Source organism: Ranitomeya imitator, chromosome 1 (genome assembly GCF_032444005.1).
Source record: "Ranitomeya imitator isolate aRanImi1 chromosome 1, aRanImi1.pri, whole genome shotgun sequence".
In the NCBI taxonomy this organism is placed as follows: Eukaryota; Metazoa; Chordata; class Amphibia; order Anura; family Dendrobatidae; genus Ranitomeya; species Ranitomeya imitator.
In genome coordinates, this window is record NC_091282.1 from 307926734 (window position 1) to 307952437 (window position 25704).

Below are 25704 nucleotides of genomic sequence, written 5' to 3' on the forward strand. Positions count from 1 at the left end.
GAAGATACGGACGCTTTATTGTCTGCTGTCAGAAATACTATGGGAGTAGGTGATACTTGTCAACCTCCTTCCATCCATACAGCATGAAATGTTTGGCAGCCTGAGACGCCGTATGAATAAAGTATTTCCTGTCAATATACACATTAAAGCCATGTGTATTAAACCCATGTGTATTAAACCCATGGGAGTGGGAGGAGGTAGAGAGAAAAAAAAAAAACCCTCACTATCCCAAGAAGTTTTAGGACACGTCTCCCATTTGAAACGGAGGACATTAATTTATGGGAAGAAACCCTGAAAGTTGATATCCCAATAGCCAAGGTAGCAAAGAAAATGGAGATCCCCTTTGAAGACTCCTCATGCCTTAATGATCCTATGGATAGAAAGGCAGAGGGTCTTCTAAAGAAGTCATGGGAGTCCTCAGCTGCTGTAATTAAAGCAAATATGGCCTCAACCTTGGTAGCCAGGTCCATGAATATAGTTGGCAGACTTAGAGGCCCATTTAAAGAATAAGACCCCAGAAAAGAGATCATGGAATCTATGCCGTTGCTCAAAATGGCACCAGCTTTAATGGCGGATGCCTCAGCGGAATCCATTAGATTCGCCGCAAGGAATGAAGCCCTAACAAATACAGCAAGACGAGCAATATGGCTAAACCTGGTCAGGGGATTGTAACTAAGAATAAATTATGCTCCATCCCCTTTTTCAGGCCTTCGAGTTTTTGGTCCAGAAAAACCCTAAGAAAGTGGTGTCCTTTCGTAGACCATACTCCCATCAGAAACCAGAGTACAAAGGAAAGGAAAGACGGGTAGATGGAGCTACACAAAAGGCGGTAAGGGAAGAAGTACCCTTTCTGGTTCGTCAAGTAGTTCTCGCAGACAATGATGCCAGGCTGGGGGGGGGGGGGGGTTAGGGGAGGCTTTAGAAGTTTCTCCCAGCTTGTTTAACCCTGCTGTTCTGTTCGGTCTGGGGAGACCTATTTTGAACTTTGGTATTTTTTGGGGTGTTCAAGATGCGGTTCTGAAACTTGTGGTTGATTGACTTAAATGAGGATGGGTCGGTCGGCCACGGGTTTCAGAGCCGCATCTTGAATATTTTAAAGAATATTGAAGTTCAAAGTCGGTCATTTTTGACCAACAGAACAGCAGGGTTAAAAAAAATATCTAAAAAAAAAATCCATGGATGCTATAGTAGGTAGCAGAAGGCTACAGAATCGAATTCATAAAGTTACCCCAAGGAAGATTCCATCTATCAGCGGTCCAGTCTCCCCAAGTTACCAAAAGACTGCTATCAGACGGTAGAGAAATTAATACGTTCTGGAGCAGTGGTTCCGGAAGCAGAGAGGTCTGGGGTACTATTCGGGCCTTTTCTCAATCAAAAAACCAGGGTGAGATTATCGCACGATACTAAACTTAAAATCTCTAAACAGATGGGTTGCATACAAAAGATTCAAGATGGAATCTATAAAATCTACAACCCCACTAATTAAAACAGAATATGGTAATAAGCACGCTAGATTTGAAAGAAGCATACTATACGTACAAATTCATCCCCACAGCCAGCGATATCTAAGATTCACGCTGATAAAAGGAAAAGAAGTGCGTCATTACCAGTTCAGATGTCTCCCCTTTGGTCTTTCCTCCGCACCACACATTTTTTCCAAACGGATGGCAGAAGTGATGGCTTTTCTCAGGGAGCAGGAAATGGTGATTGTCCAGTATTTGGACGATTTCCTATTGATGACAGAATCCCCCCAGCTGCTCAGAGACAGATTAACATCAACCGTCTTATTAATAAACAACCTAGGTTGGATAATAAACTGGGAGATTTCAGACCTAGTGCCAGGGAAACAAGAAAGTTTTCCTAGGAATTCTCCCGGATTCCGAGAGACAGATGCCCTTACGCCTACCAAAGAAAAAGCAGGAAGAACTAGAGTCAAAGTCTTAGCCTTTAAAAAGAAATATCAGGTGTCAGACGCTATGAGAATACTGGGACTGATGACAGCTTCTATTCCAGGAGTCCGGTGGTGTCAATTCCACTCAAGGCAACTGCAACATTAAATCCTGCCAACTTGGAACAGAAGGACGGATGGTCTGAACAAAAAAAATAAATAAAAATAAAATAATTAAAACTATCAACATTGACACAAAAATCTTTGACCTGGTGGACGTCCAGAACAAACCTGAAGGGGTTTATGTGGACAGTCCCCATTTGTATTAATTACCACAGACACAAGCGGCAGAGGGGCACAGGTGCAGGATCAGTACATACATAGCATCTGGCAAAGTTCATATCCTCCCGGATCATCCAACCTTTGAGAATTGCAGGTGGTCTGGGAGACGCTAAGCCGGAGCAGACCAAAGCTAAAAAACAAGCACATCCGTATTTTATCAGACAATGTTACTACAGTGTCCTTCCTCAGGCAACAAGGGGGCCCAAGACACCACTGTCTACAATCAGTCGCACAAAAGATCTTCCTTTGGGGGAGAGAAAATGGTGCCCTCAGTGAAAGCAATACATTTGAAGGGTTCCCAATATGTAGTGGCAGATTTCCTCAGCCAGGAGAAAATCCAGCAGTCGGAGTGGGAGCTGAACTGGGAAGAATACGGTCATGTAATACGACAATGGGGTACTCCCCGAATGGACCTGTTCGCCACAAGGAAAAATTCAAACACAAGAAAATGTATTTCTCTAAATCAGGGAGACAGACCAACAGGGGTGGATGCACCATCTCAGAAGTGGGACATGGGTCTGGCATATGCTCCCCCCCCCCCCCCCCCTTTACTCTAATCCCAGCAATTCTGAGGAAAGTATGAGAAGATCAGGCCACAGTCATTATGATAGTACCCTTTTGGCCCAGAAGAAGTTGGTTTCCCCTTCTCAGGAAGATGGCCATAGACGACCCCCGTCAGAGACACGATCTACTGTTCCAGGGACTGATTCACCTTCCCAAAGTGAAGAGCTCCTACAGCTGTCAGCCTGGATCCTGAGCGGGAAATGTTGAGGTCGAGGGGTCTCAGATGTCATCATAACGACTATTCAGAGTAGTAGGAAACCAGTGACTTTGGACATATACGAAAATATGGAAAAAATTTGGTTCAGAGTTTCCTGAAGCGGCGACAGAATCTTCTAATCCCGACGTTCCCAAAATTCTAGAGTTTCTACAGGCAGGATTTTAAAAAGGCCTGAGGCCTAGTACTCTTAAAGTACAGATCCCAGCCTTAAGTGTTTTTATGGACTACCCACTGTCATCCCATCCCTGGATTGAGAGTTTTGTAAAAGCCACAGGCAGATTAAGACCCACAGTTAGGGCCTATGTCCCACCATGGGATTTGAACATTGTCCTAAACAGTCTGTAAACCTCCATATGAACCATTGGAGGACTCAAAACAAGATCTCTCTCCCTTAAAGCTGCATTCCTTGTGGCCATAACTACAGCCAGATGGATTGGGGAAATGCAGGCATTTTCCATAAAAAGTCCATACCTAAAAATTCTAGAGGACTGCATTATCCTTAGATCAGACCTCGCTTTTCTGCCAAAAGTTGGCATCCTCTTTTCACATGAGTCAGGAAGTAGTTTTGCCTTCCGTCAAAATTATAAGGATGATCGGGAGCAGTCTTTTCACTCTCTAGATGTCAAGAGGATAGTCCTCTGATACTTGGAGGCCACAAAGGACTGGCGAATAGATTGCAATCGGTTTGCACAATTTTTGGGGGAAAAAAAAATAAGGGAAAAAAAGCATCAAAGGCAACACTGGCTCGATGGGTCAGATCAGCAATACACCTGACCTACACAGCTGAAGGAAAATCACCCCCAGTCAATGTTAGAGCTCACTCCACGAGAGCAGTAGCCACATCTTGGGAAGAGCAAGCGCGTGCCTCGGTGGCCAGATCTGCAGGGTCACAACCTGGTCAAATCTAAGTACCTTTTGCAAACACAATAAATTGGATGTGTTAGCAGGCAAAAAAAAAAAAAAAAAATTGACCTTTGGGAGGAAGATCCTCCAGGCAGTAGTCCCACCCTAAATGTATCCTCTGGCACTCTCCTGATGCTGCCGACAGGAGGGACGTCCTGGAAAGTAGGCATTAGACCTACCAGTAATAGGCTTTCCAGGAGTCCATCATGACAGCACCAATTATGTTCCCTCCCTTTAAATAATTCCTGATATGTGATGATAACGTATGTAGAAGGAATGTGAAATAAAATAGAGTTGCATTCATCCTGGTGTGGTACTTGGAATATCACTGAGAGGGTGGTGGAGGGAGAGGCCTTTTAACCTCGTGTGTTCCCGTCCCTATCAAGGATAAGAAGAACAACCTCCCGATGGTGCAGTCATGATGGACTCCAGGAAAACCTATTACCGGTAGGTCTAATCCCTTCTCAAGCAAAAAAAAAAAAAAAATATGATAATTACTTACCGGTAATTTGATTTTCCAGAACCATGACAGCACTGTACGTGAGATGGCAACCGCCCCCAGGAACAGGAAACCTGCAGCAGAGATAAAAGGGGGCAGCACCTCTCTCCTCAGTTTGTGTCAGAGTATGGAAGATGACCGCCTTGTTAGTACATACACGTATGTCACATTCATTTTGTATAGTCACTTGTCTCTATATATGTATATTCCTTTTTTTCTTTTTTGTACATCACACAACCATCACCAAGATAGGGCAGGAATTAATGCGGTGCCGTCATGGTTCTGGAAAATCAATTTACCTGTAAGTAATTATTTTTTTCCCATTCACCATGACAGCACCGTACACGAGAGGAAGAAATAGAAAGACTCCTAGGGTGGGACAACAGCAGATAGTACTTTTCTCCCAAAAGAAAGGTTTGACAGACCTAAGACTAGCCTATAATGTCAGTAGAAGGTGGAGGGTGAAGACCATACCGCCGCTCTACAAATTGTTCTACGGAAGCATTTGCCCTTTCTGCCCAGGATGTGGCGATAGCACGCATGGAGTGAGCAGTAACACCTAGTGGGGGAACTTGACCAGAGGAATATGAAAGTGAAATAGCCGCACGCAACCACAGGGCAATAGTTGACCTTGAGGCCTTTTTTTACCCCCGTTTGTCCCCTGGAAGGAGACAAAGGGCTGGTGACTGACGCCAAGTTTTTGTGGCTTCTATGTATTGAAGCAGGCAGCGTCTGACATCAAGACAATGGAAGGTTTGTTCTCCCTGGGATTTTGGTTGAGGACAAAATGAGGGCAAAGTTATTTCTTGGTCTCTATGGAATTTTGAGCTGACCTTTGGAAGGAAGGCCGGGTCAGTTTTCATAGTCACTTTGTCATCCTGAAAGGTAGTGTAAGGGGGGTTTACCAAGATAGCTCGCAGGTACGTCGACCTGACGTTAGGGCAACCAGGACAGTTTAAGGTTAAGGCCTTTATTGAAATGGAAGAGAGAGGCTCAAAAGGGGGGGGCGGGGGGGGAGGTGTTTTTGCATTTAAACTAAATTTAGATCCCAGGGAGCGACCTTGGGTAGTAATTTTGAGGGTCTGGCTGCAAAGAAGGCCCGGATGAACCTATAGACCCAAGGGTAGTCAGCAAGTTTTTGATCAAACAATGCACTCAGGGCAGAGACTTGCACTTTTAAAGGTGCTAGTAGATAGCCCTGTTTCTAACCCTTTCTGAAGAAATTCTAGAATTTCTTTTACCGGAATTTCTTGGTTCATTTCTGACAATTGTAGCCCCGAGGATTCCAGGAATTTCTGCCAAATTTTATGGCATTTGTCTGACGTGACCTTTTTCCTGCTGGCGAGCAACGTGGTCACCAAAGGGTTCGAGAATCCCTTTGCTAGTAGGAGCCCCCTCTCAAGTTCCAGGCGGTGAGATGGAGCCTGTGTACTTGAGGGTGTTGTACTGGTCCCTGGTGTAGGAGGTTCGGAGTATCCGGATGGATCCATGGGTCCAAGATAGACAGGCGTCTGAGCCACGTTGTGAACCATGCCCTTTTTGGCCAAAAGGGAGCGATAAGGATTACTCGTGCCTTGTCTTCCCGAATCAAGATTAATGGTATCGGGGGAAATGCATATGCTTGATGAAAGTTCCATCGTTACAGAAGCGCATCCACTCCCTCCGGGTATTCTCTTGGGTTCAGAGAATAGAACTTCCTCACCTTTCCGATTTTCTTTTGTGGAAAACAAGTCTATTTCTTGAGTGCCCCAGCTGGCACAGATTTTCCCAAATATTTCCTGCTTAAGAAATCGGTTACCAGATTCTCTGACCCTTTTAAATATGTCCCTGCTAAGGAAACACCAGGGTTACTTACTGGTAACAGGTTTTTCCGGAACCCATGACGGCACACCTGAGAGAGGGGATCCGCCCAGCCAGGACAGGAAACCCTACTGAAAATAAAAGGGCGGTACCTCTCCCTCGCTTCAGTTGGTTTTCAGAGCATGAGAGGCCCCCCTGGTTAGTACACATGGCAATCCAACACCACATCATATTAACTAAAAAAGCACCCAAAACAATAGTGCACACCGAAAAGGTGATAAAGGGGGGGAATATACAGGTGCCGTCATGGGTTCCAGAAAAACCTGTTACCAGTAAGTAACCCTGGTGTTTTCCCTTCCCCCATGACGGCACACCTGAGAGACTTTTGTAGAATGAAACCTTAGGGAGGGACCACCGCTTGGAGTACCCTTCTACCAAAGGTTAGGTCAGCAGAGGAGGAAAGGTCTAGCCGGTAGTGCTTGAAAAAAGTTGAGGGTGAGGACCAGGTAGCAGCCTTGCAAATTTGATCAATTGATACCTCAGCCTTTTCCGCCCAGGAGGTAGCCATGGCTCTGGTAGAGTGAGCCTTGATGCCTTCAGGAACCGGAGTGCCACCCGCAGAGTAGGATAAACTAATGGCCTCCCTAATCCATCTAGCAATAGTACTTTTAGCTACCCCACACCCTCTTTTGCTACCCTGAAAGGCTATGAATAGGGTTTGGTCTTTCCTCCACTGACTAGTCATAGATATGTACTGTAACATAGATCTTCTCACATCTAGCATGTGGAACTTTCGTTCCCCTGGATTTTTGGGATTACTACAGAAAGATGGTAAGGTAATCTCTTGAGTCCTATGGAACTTTTGAACCACCTTGGGGAGATAAGCCGGGTCTGGTCTTAGAACGATCCTGTCATCAAAAACCTGAGTATAAGGAGGGGATATTGACAGGGCTTGCAAATCACTTACCCTACGTGCCGATGTTAGGGCTACTAGAAGAACTGTTTTGAGGGTAAGTAACTTAGGTGATAACTCCTGTAAGGGCTCGAAAGGGTGTTTAGTTAGGTGCTGGTTGCTAACCCAAGATGTAATCCTGCTTGCAGAAATTCTAGGATAGGACCCACTGGAGCCACCTCCCCCAATGGTTCACCCAGGAAGTCAAGAAATTTTTTCCATGTCCTACCATAGATTCTAGAAGTTATGGGTTTTCTGCTTTTCAACAGGGTGGAGATTAAACCTGGTGAGAATCCATGGCGACTTAGTAACGCCCTCTCAAATTCCAGGCTGCCAGATGGAAGCCCTTCACCTGAGAGTGGGTTACTGGGCCCTGGGTTAGTAGGTCCGGAATTTCTGGCAAAATCCATGGATCTGTTACCGACATCTGTCTTAGAAGGGAGAACCATGGTCTCCTTGGCCAAAATGGAGCTATGAGGATAATCCTCGCCTGATCCTCTCTGATCTTCCGGATCACAGCTGGGATCATCACTATCGGGGGGAATGCGTAGGCCAGAGAAAACTTCCAAGGTATTAGTAGGGCATCTACTGCGAAGGGATGTTCTCTTGGATTCAAGGAGCAGAATTTTCTGACTTTTTTGTTGTGAGAATTGGCAAACAAGTCTATTTCTGGTGAGCCCCAGGCTTGGACTATTTGTTGAAATATCTGGGGGTTTAAGGACCATTCCCCCTGTCTTAAGCCTCTGCGACTCAGGAAGTCTGCTTGAGTGTTTTCTATGCCCCTGATGTGTAGTGCCGACAGAGATAACAGGTGTTGTTCCGCCAGTTGGAAGAGGAGTTTTGACGCATTCATGAGGCCTTTGGACCTCGTTCCCCCCTGATGATTGACATACGCCACCACTGCTCGATTGTCTGTTAGGATTCGAGTATGGCGACCCTGGAGTAAAGGGAGAAAATGTCTTAGGGCTTTCTCCACTGCCCATAGCTCTTTCGTTTGATCCATAGTTTTTTTCTCGTATGGACCAGGTACCTTGTACAGAGTGAGATCTCAGATGAGCTCCCCAACCTGTACCGCTTGCGTCGGTCGTGATGATGTCTATGACCGGATTTTTCCACCGGACCCCCTTTGTCAGGTGGTGTTCTACAGTCCACCAAGCTAGGGAATCCCTTACGCTCAGGGAGAGACATAGATTTCCTTCTAAATGCCTTCTTAACAGTCTTTGAGCTGAGAGAACTTCCCACTGTAGATGTCTTAGGTGGAATTGTGCCCATTCTACTGCCGGTATACACGATGTTAACGAGCCTAGAAGGGACATCGCTTTTCTGAGAGTCATTGCGGGTTGACGTATTGCTGTACTGGTCAGGTTTATTATCTTGTCCACTTTGTTTTGTGGAAGGAGGCAGAGCTGACGCTCGGAGTCCAGTATTAACCCCAGGAAGGACTGTATTTTTACTGGCAATAGTCTGGATTTGGGGATGTTTATTATCCAACCCAGCTCCATTAGAGTTGATGTTACCACTGATATTTGATGAGTGCAGTGGGACTCTGACCTCCCTATTACCAGGAAATCGTCCAGATATGGGACAATTACTACATCCCGGGACCGGAGGTAAGACATCACTTCCACCATCACTTTGGTGAAAACTCTGGGGGCTGTAGACAGGCCGAATGGAAGAGCTGTATATTGAAAATGCTTTACCTGATTTTGAATATAGAGAGCTACCCTCAAGTATTTCCGATATTCCTGATGTATTGGTATATGGTAGTAAGCATCCTTTAAGTCTATTACTGCCATGAAGCAGTGTTGGAAGAGAAGTTTTATGGTCGTGTTTATAGACTCCATCTTGAAAGTGTAGTTCTCTATGGATTGGTTGAGCTTCCTTAGATTTATAATAGTTCTCCAAGAACCATCCGGTTTTTGGATCAAGAAGAGGGGGGAGTAAAACCCCTCTCCTTCCTCCTGAACTGGGACTTCCTGAAGAACCTTTTTGTGGACAAGTCCCAAGATCTCGGTTTCTAGGGCAGATTGTTCCTGCTGAGACTTCCGTCGGGGAGTTATTATGAAGTTTCGTCTGGGAGGACAGACGAATTTTATTTTTAGGCCGTCTCTGATGATGTTCGTGACCCAGATACTGGGGGAGATATTTACCCAGGCCGGAAAGAAGAGGGAGAGTCTTCCTCCCACTTATGGCGTAATGTCATTGGGGGGATTTTTTTGCCAATGTGGAGGGGCCTTTAAACATATAGCCCGATCCTCTTTTATCTCTAAAATCCAAATTTTTCCTCTCCCCTGGGGGGCGACCTCTATTATATCTTCTCCTCCGAAAAAAAGGTTTTTTAGGATCTTTAGGGATGTTGGGAAAACCTTTCTTCTTATCTCCTGCATGTTCCAGGATGTCTTCAAGTTTTTTCCCGAAGAGAAGTTGGCCGTCACATGGAGTAGAACACAGTTTGTGTTTAGATGGCAAATCCCCCGGGCAACCTTTGAGCCAGAGGGCTCTTCTTGCCGCGTTGGACAAACCCGCGGCTCTAGCTGTTAGTCTTGCGGAATCCGCAGAAGAGTCTGCCAAAAAAGCTGCTGCTCCTTGTAGCAAAGAAATATTTGCAAGGATGTCAGTTCTGGGTACTTTGTTTTTCAGCTGATCTTCTACCTGATGTAGCCAGACCATTAGGGCACGGGCCGTACATGTTCCCGCAATCGCCGGCTTAAGGCCCCCCGCTGAGGCTTCCCAGATGTGTCTCAGGAAACTATCTGCTTTCTTATCAAGCGGGTCTTTGAGAACACCAGAGTCCTCTAACGGAAGGGATGATCTTTTTAAACATTTGGCTACTGCCCTGTCAATCTTAGGGATTTTTTCCCAGGACTCAGTCTTTATCCTCAAAAGGATATCTCCTTTTGGATGAAGAGGGCAAGGAACCCATTTTTTCGGGCTTTTTCCACTCTGTCAATTAATGCTTTTATTTTTGCATTAACCGGAAACGTGCGTTTCCTTTTCTCTTCTAGGCCACCAAACATGACATCTTCTAGTGACCTAGGTGTCTCCTCTTTAAGCCCCATTGCAGATCTAACTGCTTTGACCAGTTTATCTACGTCCTCAGTTGGGAAACATGGACGACCTCCTGAATCACTGTCCGAGGAGGAATCTGAAGACTGGACAGAGGCCGAGGAGGTAGAGGGAGACCGGGATGTTTTATGACTCCCCTGTCTCTGAGAGGCATCTGAGTCTGTGGACACCTTACGGCTTCTCCTTCTTGGTTCGCTAAGGGCCAATTTTAAGGAGTCTTTTATTTCAGCCTGTATTATGGCTTTTAGACTAGTGGCAAAATTAGGGGTCTCTTCTTGTATGGTTTTAGTAATGCAGTCAGCACAGAGATCCTTCTGCCACTGAACTGCAAGCGGGTTTCTACAAAGGGCACACTCTCGGTTCTTTGTTTTACCAACCGCTTTCCTGGACCCCTAGTGATCAAAACAGACAAAAATGGACCCTGTTACCATAAGGGTGACATTCACGTAGATCACTCACCACTACCGACAATCAAGGGTACCGATTTTGGAGGCTGGACAGATGCACGTGAAGCGTCCCTCCTGGACGCCGACGAATCCTGCCGGACAGAACGACTGCTGTTCCTACCACTTATGCGGCTGCTCTTGGTATGCTGGTGGCTCGGCAAGGCATCTGGTGAGAGCTCCATTTGCTGCTGCTGCTGTGAAGGCGGCTGCTGCTGCTGCTCCTGTTGTCCTACTTCCATGGTGAAGTTTATGGACATGAGCGCGTCTTCTGTGGTCTAACCCCCTTTTATGGGGGGACCACTGCACTCCCCGCCTCCTTCGGTGCCCAAATTAACCCCCTCCCACTCTGCCGTGCCGCCGGAGTTCCCTTTCACCGGCCGGCGTTCTCATCATGGGCGCCGCCATCTTGGATCCGGCGCCCGCCCCCGACGTCACGCAGGCACGCCCATTCCCAGCGCGCCTTGCGCGTGACGTCAGACGAGCAACCCGGAAGCGGCCACCGCACCTGGACGCCGGCAGAGAGGGGAGGGCGGCGTGGCAGCCATGGAAGGGAACACAGCCCTCTGACCATGCTGCTCAACGCCCGCTCGGACGCAGAGACCCGGGGGACCTGCGGACGGCGCTTCCAGACTCCCGAACCCGACGCACAGTCGCTGCCTGATTCTTCCATGCCGGGACGGGACCTGGGTAAGTGAACCGCCGTGTTCAGTAAGAGGGTCCCTGTCAGGACAGGAAACCCAACTGAAGCGAGGGAGAGGTACCGCCCTTTTATTTTCAGTAGGGTTTCCTGTCCTGGCTGGGCGGATCCCCTCTCTCAGGTGTGCCGTCATGGGGGAAGGGAAAAGGTTTTTTGCTCATATAAACAGTTCTTTGGCCTCTGTCATAAGGGATGCTGATCTTGTGCCCCCCTTATCGATTTATGTAGGCTATCATTGTGTTGTTATCGGACAACACATGTTTTCCCTGTATTTTTTCCCCTACATGAAGAAGTGCTTGCCTCACTGCTGACAGTTCTTTTAGATTGGAAGATGCTGCTCTCATTGAGGCCCCTCATTGGCCCTGTAGGACTGAGGAGAGAGGTGCTGTCCCCTTTTATCTCTGCTGCAGGTTTCCTGTTCCTGGGGGCAGATGCCATCTCATGTACGGTGCTGTCATGGTGAAGGGAAAAAAAATAAATAAACTACACTGATCAGTACTGCCCAATAGTTTAACACTGGTCCTCGTGCTATACGATCAGACATTGGATAGCACTCGTCTGATTTATACGTGAGTGAGCTCTAACAGTTTAAGGCTAAGTGCACACGATGCGGATTTTGCTGCGGGTCCGCAGCAGTTTCCCACGAGTTTACAGTACAATGTAAATCTATGGAAAACCGAAAACGCTGTGCCCATGCTGCGAAAAATGCGTGGAAATGCAGCAGTTTACATTCCGCAAGCATGTCAATTCTTTGCGCGGAATCCACAGCGGTTTTACACCTGCTCCATAATAGAAAACCGCAGTGGAATCCGCACAAAAACCGCGGTAAATCCGCAGAGGACCATTCTACGTGTGCACATACCCCAACAGAGTCCCTATATTGCTCTGTGGCAGTATGGATTAAATCGTTCCTTCATTAGTAAGTCATGTAACAACCCTTGAAGGATATGTGGATGGGGTTCAAGAGCTACACTTTCCATATGCAGCAGATACAAGCTATATCAAATAGTCGGCAGCTGGAGCAGAGTTCCGGCCTAGGCTTTTATCCGCTTAAAAGATCCTGTTAAAGGAGTTTCCCCACAAACAAAAATTAATTTTAATCAATAGCTCTTGGAATAATTTCCCCAATTGGATGTGTTTAAATAAACTGTTCCTGTGCTGAGATAATCTTATACATGTGCCCCTGCTGTGTGCTGTGTAATGGTTGTGTCCGACCGTGTAGGGACATGGTCTGATCACACCACATACTACTCTTTTTGCATCGTCCTCTGCCCAGGAGCTGTGCTATGATCAGACCATGTCCTTGTACTGTCAGACACGGCCATTACACAGTACAGAGCAGGGGCAGATTCATAAGATTATCTCAGCACAGGAACAATTTATTTAAACACATCCAGTTGGGGAAATTATTATTCCAAGATCTATTGATTAAAATGAATATTTGTTAAACATCCAATTGTGCAATTATTTTAAGATCTATTGATTAAAATAATGTTTGTGAGGAAAACCCCTTTAATTTCTGAAAGCAGCGTACACACACAGCTCTCATCAGGTCCCTGCATCGCATTGCGGGGAGCCAATGGGTTACTATGACAGCCGGGGGATTGCTTAAGACCTCCAGCATGGTCATCTTGCTACTACTCAGCCACAGCTTTTAATAGGGGAGTGTAGGCTTTTTATAGGCACTGTACAGCAATACTGTGGTATTGCAATATAAAAGCGATCAGACAATCGGTACATAATGCATTTATATTGTCAAAGAGGTCTTCATATAATGGCCATGAATGAACGGTATGATGAAATTACAGTATTTTCTACCTGGACAGATTTTTCTGGATTGTATGGGTATATAGTGCCATTTTCAAGAAAAGTCACCAGAAAATTGTTGTTTATAGTTTAGGTTTTTGAATGAATAAAGATACGACAGTTTATTAAATCTAGTGTGTACTTTACACCACTTTGGTTCCCCCTTTTCCCCTTTTATAAAAAGGACTACTCAATTTTGATGTACCGTATATTACTTTATGTAAATTTGATCATAAAGGTAAACCGTTTTAAAGAGTAAAAAAATTGATTTAATGGAGTATCCTATGGGACTTCGCCATATGATGTAATATAGCAGGACAGAATTGCCTTCTGCGCTGCCTACAAGTGTGGCACCATTCCAAAGTGCAAATCCAACACCTTCTAAGAAGCCTGATGCTCCAGCGTCCAGTCTCCTCAACTGCCTCTCCGATCACTGAAGAAAGACTAAGGTAAAGTGCACTCAGCCTAAGGACTTATTCAGCAATTGTTATTGAACGCAAAGAAAATGGTCCACGTTTCAGAAGAGTTTGGTCAGTATTTACATCAGAGTTTGGTCAGAGTTTCATCAGTTTTTCTCTGAAGAAAGATACAAAAATGGGAGATTCCTGGCAAGTTATAATAAGCAACATCCAGAACCTGGAGTCTATAGATTGACCTCTCCCAACATGTTCCCCAGTTCATGCATCTTTCTAAGCAGGAACTACACATGTGAGACTTTGGGCACGGCCACATTCACATGATCAGTATTTTACATTACTATTTGTTAACCAAAATCAGAAGTGGGACAATCAAAGGAAAAGTATAATAGAAACACGCCACCACTTCTGTATTTATCACCCACTCCTGGTTTTGGATTACAAATACTGATGTAAAATACTGAATGAGTGAACGCGGCCTAAGGGGTTGGCCATTACACTCAAGACAAAGCAGTGTCACCTTATAGCACCACTCCAGCAGTTTTTTGTTTTTTTTTATTTCAGTGCTGCAGTGTTGCCATGAACACAAGTTCCCTGCCCGTAGTAATATACTCAGCAGCCGCCGTCTTCTGCTCTTGCGCCATCTTGTTCCCGCAGCTTCGGACTGACTGGGAGTCAGACGTAACAGACACAAGCGCTCAGTGTAAGTCTATGAGACTCGTTCTTGCTCTCATACAATGACATTGAGAAGTGACCTCCGTATCACAAACACTACAGCGATCCGGCAGGTCACATCCTGCAGAAGACGACCGAAGCGGCACCGACAACGACAACAGGCGAAGACGGCGGCTGGCAAGTGTAACAACATTAGTGCCAACATTCTTACTCTGAAATAAAAAACAAAAACAATAGGAATAGTACCTTAATGTCTTAAGCACACATTAGAAATCATGGCGCAAGTGTGAACATACCAAGTAGAATATTAAAATTGGTGATCATCATTACCCTAGAAATGAAACTACAGTGGGTATGGAAAGTATTCAGACCCTTTTAAATTTTTCACTCCGCACCCCATCTTGACTAAAAAAAAAACTAACAAAAAAAAACAAAACACGAATGTAGAAATGTTTGCAAATTTATAAAAAAAAAAAAAGAAACACTGAAATATCACATGGTCATAAGTAATCAGAACCTTTGCTCAGTATGGAGTAGAAGCACCTTTTGAGCTAGTACAGCCATGAGTCTTCTTGGGAATGATGCAACAAGTTTTTCACACCTGGATTTGGGGATCCTCTGCCGTTCTTCCTTGCAGTTACTCTCCAGTTCCGTCAGGTTGGATGGTGAACAGCCATTTTCAGGTCTCTCCAGAGATGCTCAACTGGGTTTAGGTCAGGGCTCTGGCTGGGACAGTCAAGAATGGTCACAGAGTTGTTCTGAAACCACTCCTTTGTTATTTTAGCTGTGTACTTAGGGTCATTGTCTTGTTGGAAAGTGAACCTTCACCCAAGTCTAAGGTCCAGAGCACTCTGGAAGAGGTTTTCATCCAGGATATCTCTGTACTTGGACACATTCATGTTTCCTTCACTGGCAACCAGTCGTCCTGTCAGTGCAGTTGAAAAATACCCCCCGTAGCATGATGCTGCCACCACCATGTTTCACTGTTGGGATTGTATTGGGCAGCTGATGAGCACATACCGCTTAGAATGATCACCAAAAAGTTCTATCTTCGTCTCATCAGACCAGAGAATCTCATTTCTCATAGTCTGGGAGTCATTCATGTGTTTTTTTTTTTAGCAAATTCTATGCAGGCTTTCATATGTCTTGCACTGAGGCTTCCGTCATGCCACTCAGCCATCAAGCCAGACTGGCAGAGGGCTGCAGTGATGGTTGACTTTGTGGAACTTTCTCCCATCTCCCTACTGCATCTCTGGAGCTCAGACATTGATCTTGGGGTTCTTTACCTCTCTCACCAAGGCTCTTCTCCCACGATTGCTCAGTTTGGCTGGACGGCCAGGTCTAGGAAGATTTCTGGTGGTCCCAAACTTCTTCCATTTAAGGATTATGGAGGCCACTGTGCTCTTAGGAACCTTGGCTACTGCAGAAATTCTGTTGTAACCTTGGCCAGATCTGTGCCTTTCCACAATTCTGTCCAGTTCCTTTGACCTCATGATTCTTATTTGGTCTGACATGCACTGTGAGCCCTTATATAGACAGGTGTGTGCCTTTCCAAATCAAGTTCTATCAGTTTCATTAAAAACAGCTGGACTCCAATCAAGGAGTAGAATCATCTCAAGGAGGATCACAAGGAAATGGACAGCATGTGACATAATACATACAATTTTTCTTTTGACATAGCACCATTAATTCCATGGTGCTGTACTTGAGAAGGGATTACATACAACGCTATAGCTATCGTTTACAGCAAACAAATTTACGATGACAGACTGGTACAGAGGGGAGAGGATATGAGTGTCTGAGAAAAAGGTCTGAATACTTAAGACCAGGCGATATTTCAGTTTCTTTTTTAATAAATTTGCAAACATTTTTACATTTCTGTTTTTTTTTTTCCAGTCAAGATGAGGTGCAGAGTGTACATTAATGAGGAAAAAAAATGAACTTTTTAGAATTTACCAAATGGCTGCAATGAAACAGAGTGAAAAAATTAAAGGGGTCTGAATACTTTCTGTACCCACTGTACACCAGGGAAGCTCCCAACATGCTAAACAGCTCCATTGAGGACCATTAAAATATTACCATATCGGTGCTAGTAATTGAATTATGAAAAAAAAAAAAAAATATTAGAACATTAATCATGCAGGTAACAAATCTGTCAAGTGATGAACACAAACTAATCTCCCAAAAAAAGATTTTTGGAATTCCATCATCGGCTATCATTTTACAAGATAAAATAGCAATGTCAAATCTGTATGAGAGCCTCTGATGCAGATGTGAACAGAGCTGACAAAAGCCGAAAGACCATCCTTTTCTGTAATAGATTTCATTACAGGGAGTGTATTTTATTGAAAATATATTAAAGGGGTTGTCCAAGCTTGGGACAAAAGTCTGCCATTACCCCATGTTTACGATTCCCTGGCATTCCTGGTGCGACTAGGCGATCATGTGACCTTAGGCATGCGATTTGCATACTTGTGTCAGCTCAGCTTCTCTCATTACAACAGAATTGAGAAAAGTCAGGTCATACTAGTCACCACCATGTCAAGTGAACGCCGGGTCACTCCTGGAATAGTTACTGCACGGTGGCCCAATTCTGGAATCTAAAGTGAAAGTAATTGCACTTGTCCCAGAGGAATTGGTTGAAAGGATGCCAGGGATGGCTGTCAGATGGAAAGCGTGGGGTCAGCATGCCTCCATTCCATGCTTTGAAGCAGATGTGCATGTTTTTTGGTAAGTTGTGCCAGTTTTGAGTTTGGTTAAACTTAAAAGTTCATGTCTTACCATGTGTTTTATCCTTTTGATTTATGGAGCACCAATACTGAGATGGGGACTTACCACTGGGATTAGAGTAAAGGTACCTTCACACATAACGATATCGTTAACGATATCGTTGCTTTTTGTGACGTAGCAACAATATCGTTAAGGAAATCGTTATGTGTGACAGCGACCAACGATCAGGCCCCTGCTGGGAGATCGTTGGTCGCTGAACAAAGTCCAGAACTTTATTTGGTCGCTGGATCTCCCGCTGACATCGCTGGATCGGCGTGTGTGACACCGATCCAGCGATGTCTTCACTGGTAACCAGGGTAAACATCGGGTTACTAAGCGCAGGGCCGCGCTTAGTAACCCGATGTTTACCCTGGTTACCAGCGTAAAAGTAAAAAAAAAAAAACAAACACTACATACTTACCTACCGCTGTCTGTCCCCGGCGCTGTGCTCTGCACTCCTCCTGTACTGGCTGTGAGCGTCGGTCAGCCGGAAAGCAGAGCGGTGATGTCACCGCTCTGCTTTCCGGCCGCTGTGCTCACAGCCAGTACAGGAGGAGTGCAGAGCACAGCGCCGGGGACAGACAGCGGCAGGTAAGTATGTAGTGTTTGTTTTTTTTTTACTTTTACGCTGGTAACCAGGGTAAACATCGGGTTACTAAGCGCAGCCCTGCGCTTAGTAACCCGATGTTTACCCTGGTTACCGGCATCGTTGGTCGCTGGAGAGCGGTCTGTGTGACAGCTCTCCAGCGACGCTGCAGCGATCCGGATCGTTGTCGGTATCGCTGCAGCGTCGCTTAATGTGAAGGGGCCTTTAGTTATGGTGCTTGGGGTCTATTCTATACCATGTTCTATTTTACTTTTGTTATTTTCATGGCTCTGTCTTACTTGGACAGAATAAACTTTGTATACAGTACAGACCAAAAGTTTGGACACACCTCACTTAAAGATTTTTCTGTATTTTTATGACTATGAAAATTGTAAATTCACACTGAAGGCATCAAAACTATTAACACAAGTGGAATTATATACTGAACAAAAAAAAAGTGTGAAACAACTGAAAAATAAGTCTTCTACTCTAGGTTCTTCAAAGTAGCCACCTTTTGCTTTGATGACTGCTTTGCACACTCTTGGTATTCTCTTGAGCTTCAAGAGGTAGTCACCAGGAATGTCTTCCAACAATCTTGAAGGAGTTCCCAGAGGTGCTTCGCACTTGTTGGCCCTTTTGCCTTCACTCTGCGGTCCACCTCACCCCACACCATCTCGATTGGGTTCAGGTCTGGTGACTGGGGGCCAGATCATCTGGCGTAGCACCCCATCACTCTCCTTCTTGGTCAAAATAGCCCTTACACAGCCTGGAGGTGTGTTTGGGGTCATTGTCCTGTTGAAAAATAAATGATGGTCCAAATAAACACAAACCGGATGCGGTGGTAGCCATGCTGGTTCAGTATGCCTTCAATTTTGAATAAGTCCCAGTGTCACCAGCAAAGCACCCCCACACCATCACACCTCCTTCTCCATGCTTCATGGTGGGAACCAGGCATGTAGAGTCCATCCGTTCACCTTTTCTGCGTCGCACAAAGACACGGTGGTTGGAACCAAAGATCTCAAATTTGGACTCATCAGACCAAAGCACAGATTTCCAGTGGTCTAGTGTCCATTCCTTGTGTTCTTTAGCCCAAACAAGTCTCTGATGCTTGTGGCCTGTCCTTAGCAGTGGTTTCCTAGCTGCTATTTTACCATGAAGGCCTGCTGCACAAAGTCTCCTCTTTACAGTTGTAGAGATGTGTCTGCTGCTAGAACTTGTGTGGCATTGACCTGGTCTCTAATCTGAGCCGGTGTTAACCTGTGATTTCTGAGGCTGGTGACTCGGATAAACTTATCCTCAGAAGCAGAGGTGACTCTTGGTCTTCCTTTCCCGGGGCGGTCCTCATGTGAGTCAGTTTCTTTGTAGCACTTGATTGTTTTTGCCACTGCACTTTGGAACACTTTCAAAGTTTGCCCAATTTTTCAGACTGACTGACCTTCATTTCTTAAAGTAATGACGGCCACTCATTTTTCTTTACTTAGCTGCTTTTTTCTTGCAATAATACAAATTCTACCCGTCTATTTAGTAGGACTATCAGCGGTGTATCCACCAGACTTCTGCACAACACAACTGATGGTCCCAACCCCATTTATAAGGCCAGAAATCTCACTTATTAAACCTGACAGGGCACACCTGTGAAGTGAAAACCATTCCCGGTGACTACCTCTTGAAGCTCATCAAGAGAATGCCAAGAGTGTGCAAAGCAGTAATCAAAGCAAAAGGTGGCTACTTTGAAGAACCTAGAATATAAGACAATTTCAGTTGTTTCACCCTTTTTAAGTATATAATTCAACATGTGTTAATTCATAGTTTTGATGCCTTCAGTGTGAATGGACAATTTTCATAGTCGTAAAAAAACAGAAAAATCTTTAAATGAGAAGGTGTGTCCAAACTTTTGGTCTGTACTGTATATCTTTTGCAGCCTAGTTATCTGCTGTTGTAATCATGAGCAGTATACAAATCTTGTCTTCAGCTGTCGTCCACTGCTGATATATTGTGCCACCCACATCCTTTGCTTGGCGTCCATCGCCCACAGACCATTATAGTATATTGTTATCAGATGTTTTCTACAGGATCCTGTATATAGGATATAGTGCGCTATTACGCTGTTCCATACGTCATTCTTTGACGTATGGTGATGTAAATTGGCCTGACGGAATGCAAAGGCCAATTTCACATGGCATTGGCACAGTGCATTATGTAAGCTCTCAGAACACACGTCACACACATCCCTATACCCGCATTCACCCTGTAGACGCCAGCTTGGTCTCAGCACATGTCACACACATCCCTATACCCACATTCACCCTGTAGACTCCAGCTTGGTCTCAGAACACACACATCCCTATACCCACATTGACCCTGTAGATGCCAGCTTGGTCTCAGCACACGTCACACACACATCCCTATACCCACATTCACCCAGCAGACGCCAGCTTGGTCTCAGCACACATCACACACATCCCTATACCCACATTCACCCTGTAGATGCCAGCTTGGTCTCAGCACACATCCCTATACCCACATTCACCCAGCAGACGCCAGCTTGGTCTCAGCACACGTCACACACATCCCTATACCCACATTCACCCAGCAGACGCCAGCTTGGTCTCAGCACACGTCACACACATCCCTATTCCCACATTCACCCTGTAGACGCCAGCTTGGTCTCAGCACACGTCACACACAGCCCTATTCCCACATTCACCCTGTAGACGCCAGCTTGGTCTCAGCACACGTCACACACATCCCTATACCCACATTCACCCAGCAGACGCCAGCTTGGTCTCAGCACACGTCACACACAGCCCTATTCCCACATTCACCCTGTAGACGCCAGCTTGGTCTCAGCACACGTCACACACATCCCTATACCCACATTCACCCAGCAGACGCCAGCTTGGTCTCAGCACACGTCACACACATCCCTATACCCACATTCACCCAGCAGACGCCAGCTTGGTCTCAGCACACGTCACACACATCCCTATACCCACATTCACCCAGCAGACGCCAGCTTGGTCTCAGCACACGTCACACATCCCTATACCCACATTCACCCAGCAGACGACAGCTTGGTCTCAGCACACGTCACACACATCCCTATACCCACATTCACCCAGCAGACGCCAGCTTGGTCTCAGCACACGTCACACACATCCCTATACCCACATTCACCCAGCAGACGCCAGCTTGGTCTCAGCACACGTCACACATCCCTATACCCACATTCACCCAGCAGATGACAGCTTGGTCTCAGCACACGTCACACACAGCCCTATACCCACATTCACCCAGCAGACGCCAGCTTGGTCTCAGCACACATCCCTATACCCACATTCACCCAGCAGACGCCAGCTTGGTCTCAGCACACGTCACACACATCCCTATACCCACATTCACCCAGCAGATGCCAGCTTGGTCTCAGAGCACACGTCACACACAGCCCTATTCCCACATTCACCCAGCAGACGCCAGCTTGGTCTCAGCACACATCCCTATACCCACATTCACCCAGCAGACGCCAGCTTGGTCTCAGAGCACACGTCACACACATCCCTATTCCCACATTCACCCAGCAGATGCCAGCTTGGTCTCAGAGCACACGTCACACACATCCCTATTCCCACATTCACCCTGTAGATGCCAGCTTGGCTGAAGGTCAGGTTTTGTCTTTTTAGTGTACAGTGCGGGCATTGGGCTGTGCTGTTCCATATGGCGGCATAGCAGAGCTCACAGGTACAGTGTACATTGTACTGACCCCATTTCCTGATGCCTGGCTACTAGGAGGACCAAGCAGTCCACAGTAGGTGCCTGCCAGCCAGAGTGCTGTTGTAGAGCCAGCTAGTGCCCCGTGTGCTGTCGGGACAGCAGCTCCCTCACTGCCAGGTGCCTGTGCCAATCACTGTCAGCAGGAGCCAGCTGCCTCCCTGCTGCCCACACAGCTTTCACCTTGCTCTCCTCTGCCGGGTACATGTCCGCGTCCTCAGGACTGTCCATTAGTATTTTGGCTCGGTCCTCTCCCTTTGTGGCGCTCCCGCCGCTGTCCCTTCGCCCCTTTAGGGGTCCAGGTCGCTCGCTGCTAGTGTTCCCCATGTTCTCTGCAGGACAAACTACGCCGAGGACTTTGTTTATGGTCCTGCCGGCTTCCGCTTCCTGTTTCCGGCCGCGGCGGTGGTACGCAGTGCGGTTCACGCCTCTCTGTCGCCAGATAACTAGCTGTGCTGGGACAGTGAGGCAGTGGGGCCGACTTATATGAGCGCGGTGACGTCACCACACGCCTGCTCTACAGTGACCATGCTCCGACCTGTGTGTCTATCGGTAGTCACCCAGGGCTGGCATTGCACTGTGTCCAGGCAACCAGCATAATATCTACAGAATTGTGCCAAACTCCATATTTTATGTCATGTATGCCTGCTATGGAGTCTCTGCATCTGAAGATTTTTCTCTTTAAAATCAGTGACTGATGGTTGAGAGCCCGGAGAATGTCACATGTCACATCAGAGCAGTGATGCAAATAACTCATAAACATTGGCATAGATTTATCAAAACTGGTGCAAACAGAGCATGGTGCTCATAGCAAGTGCTTGGATGCTAGCGCTCAGAATTCTCAGGCCGTTTAACCCCGTTTTCACCTTCCTGACCGGGCCAATTTTTACAATTCTGACCACTGTCCCTTTATGAGGTTATAACTCTGGAACGCTTCAACGGATCCCGGTGATTCTGAGATTGTTTTTTCGTGACATATTGTACTTCATGATAGTGGTAACATTTCTTCGCTATAACTTGTGTTTATTTGTGAAAAAAAAACAGAAATTTTGTAAAAAATTTAGCAATTTTCAAACTTTTGATTTTTAGTCCCTGTAAATCAGAGTCATATCACACAAATAGTTAATAAATAACATTTCCCACATGTCTACATCAGCACAATTATGGAAACAATTTTTTTATAGGAAGTTATAAGGGTTAAAAGTTGACCAGCGATGTCTCAATTTTACACAAAAATTTACAAAACCATTTTTTTAGGGACCACCTCACATTTGAAGTGACTTTGAGGGGTCTATGTGACAGAAAATACCCCAAAATGACACCATTATAAAAACCGCACCCCTCAAGGTGCTCAAAACCACATTCGAGAAGTTTACTAACCCTTCAGGAGCCTCACAGGAATTTTGGGAATGTGGAAGGAAAAAATAAACATTTACTTTTCTTTCACAACAATTTTCCTTTAGACCTATTTTTTTTTTACTTTCACAAAAGTAACAGGAGAAAATGGAGCATACATTTTGTTGTGCAATTTCTCCTCAGCATGCCATTACCCCATTATGTGGGGGAAATCTACTGTTTGGGCACACGGCAGGGCTCGGAAGAGATGGAGCGCCATTTCATTTTTTGAATGTAAAATTTGCTGTCATATTTAGCAGATGCCATGTCATGTTTGGAGAGCCCCTGATGTGTCTAAACAGTGTAAACCCCCCAACAAGTGACACCATTTTGGAAACTAGACCCCTTACGGAACTTATCTAGATGTGTATTGAGCACCTTGAACCCACAGATGCTTCACAGAAAGAGCCGTGAAAATTTTAAAACACTTTTTTCCCAAATTATTTTTTTTTTAGCTCCATATTTTGCATTTTCATAAGGTTAGTAGGAGAAATTGCTCCATAGAATTTGTTGTGCCTTTTCTCCTGAGTACGCCGATACCCCATATGTGGGGGAAAACCACTGTTTGGGCGCACGGCAGGGCTTGGGAAGGGGCGCCATATGACTTTTTGAATGCAAAATTTGATGGAATAATTAGCTGACACCATGTCCCATTTGGAGAGTCCCTGATGTACCGAAACAGTGGAAATCCCCACAAGTGACACCATTTTGGAAACTAGACCCCTTTGGGACCTTAAATAGATGTGTATTGAACACCTTGAACCCCGAGGTGATTCACAGAAGTTTATAACGTTAAGCTGTGAAAATAAAAAAAATTACATTTTTCCCACAAAAATCTTTTTTAGCTACAAATTTTGTATTTTCACAAGGGTAAAGGAGAATAGGGACTGCAAAGTTTGTTGTGCAATTTCTCCTGAGTTCACCGAAACCCCATATGTGTTCGAAAACTACTTTTGAGGCACACTGCAAAGCTGAGAAAGGAAGTGGCACCATATTACAGTGCAGATGTAACCCCCATAAGGGACCCCATTTTTAAGTCATACCCCTTTGGGAATTTATCTACAGTTTTAGTGATGATTTTGACTCCATGGGTGTTTTCCAGAAACAGGCAGCAGTGGATGTTGCCGAGTTAAAATTGCAAACTGCTGTTGTAGTTACCAGTACGCTGTAGTGACCAGTACCTTACACCCAGCTTCTGGAGACACGCACCTATAAATTAGGTAGGTGCATTGCATTAGAAAGGAAGGAGGGCACTCACCGATCTGAAGCTTGACTTGACTTTATTGAATGCTCATAAAAACATCATGGCCGGGAGAGTGAACAAGGAGCTCCTGTGAGCAGTGTGGAGACGATGGCCGTTTCGCGCTCTCACTGTGCTTCCACGGGTCTCTATAAATCAGGTAGGCTCTCATCACTACAGAAATGCCAAACATGGGGCTAAATGTTGTTTAGGCATACTGGGGCTCAGAAGGGAGGGCGGGCATTTGAATTTGGTAGTGGAGAATTTGCTGAATTTTTTTTGTCGGGTGAGGAGCCATTTCGCTTTTCCAGATCCTTTGTACTACCGGTTACGTGGAAGCCTCCTATATTTCCGTTAACAGATGACAGATCTGAGCGGGGACTTGCTTTTTTTGTGGACTGAGTGGAAGCTTTTATTGGGAACATTTTACATAACGTTAGGGATCACATTTATCCGGCGCTCTACGCTGAGCACTTCGCGGTTCCATCTAAATCTCTGAGTGACGTGATTCAGATGAAACCCCCGAGGGATCTACTCACTATAATGAGGCAGCAGATTTACTCTGGACTCCGTCTGGCCTCTGTTCTGCGGTTTCCATTTTTTTCAGAAGTGCACAAAACTGTGGCCTACGGCACTTTTATGCAATCCTAAACAGATGGACACCACTGGATCACAGGTCCTATGGCGCCTACAGTGCCTCCATCTGCCTCATTATAGGGAATCTTCCGCCAGAGGTCTGAATCACGTATTTCAGAGATTCGCACGGAAACCCCGGTTTAAGCGCTCAGCGTAGAGTCCAGGATAAATATGCACTGAGTCTTACTGCGATCTTTGGGAGGCAAAATGAAAAATCAACAGCTTGTGAAGAATTGGTTTTATTTATTTTTTATGCCATTCCTCATGCGGTATAAGTGATTAGGCAATGTTATTCTTCAGGTCGGTGCAATTACAGCAATACCAAATTTATATTGGGTTTTTATGTTTGGCTGCTGTCACACACTAAAAGACGCTTTTTATTGCAAAAAATAGTTTTTGCATCACCATATTTTGAGAGCTATAATTTTTTCATATTTCGGCGAACAGAGTCATGTTATGGCTTGTTTTTTGCAGGGCGAGCTGACGTTTTTATTGGTACCAATTTCGGGCACATAACATTTTTTGATCGCTTTCTATTCTAATTTTTGAGAGACAGAATGAACAAAAACCAGCAATTGCTTTTTTTATACTGTTCCGCGTGTGGTAAAATTGGTAAGACTGCTTTATTTTTCAGGTCAGTACGATTACAGCGATACCTCATTTACATCTTTTTTTATGTTTTGGTGCTTTTACACAAAAACTAATTTATAAAAAAAATTATTATTTTTGCATTGCTTTATTCTGAGAGCTATACCTTTTTTATTTTTCTGCTGATGGAGCTGTATGGTGGCTTGTTTTTTGCGGGACAAGATGACGTTTTCAGCTGTACCTTTTTTTTTACATCCGTCTTTTTGATAGCGTTTTATTGCACTTTTTATTCGGCGGTATGATGATAAAGCATTGTTTTTTGCCTCGTTTTTTATTAATGTTTTTGCGGTGTTCACTGAAGGGATTAACTAGTGTGACAGTTTTATAGAGCGGGTCGTTACGGACCAAATATGTCTACTTTTATTTTTTATTCACATAAATGTATTTATTG

The 25704-nt window shown here is 45.2% G+C and overlaps 1 protein-coding gene across 1 annotated transcript in view; it reads right to left on the bottom strand.

Annotated features, from left to right (window-relative positions):
* PRKAB1 (protein kinase AMP-activated non-catalytic subunit beta 1) overlaps positions 1-21796 on the bottom strand; it is a 29666-nt gene extending 7870 nt beyond the window's left edge. The window contains exon 1 of the mRNA XM_069758441.1: positions 21578-21796. Coding sequence (XP_069614542.1) covers positions 21578-21721 — 144 coding nt within the window. The 5' untranslated portion in view covers positions 21722-21796. The remainder of the gene's footprint in view (positions 1-21577) is intronic.
* Positions 21797-25704: the final 3908 nt, after the last annotated feature.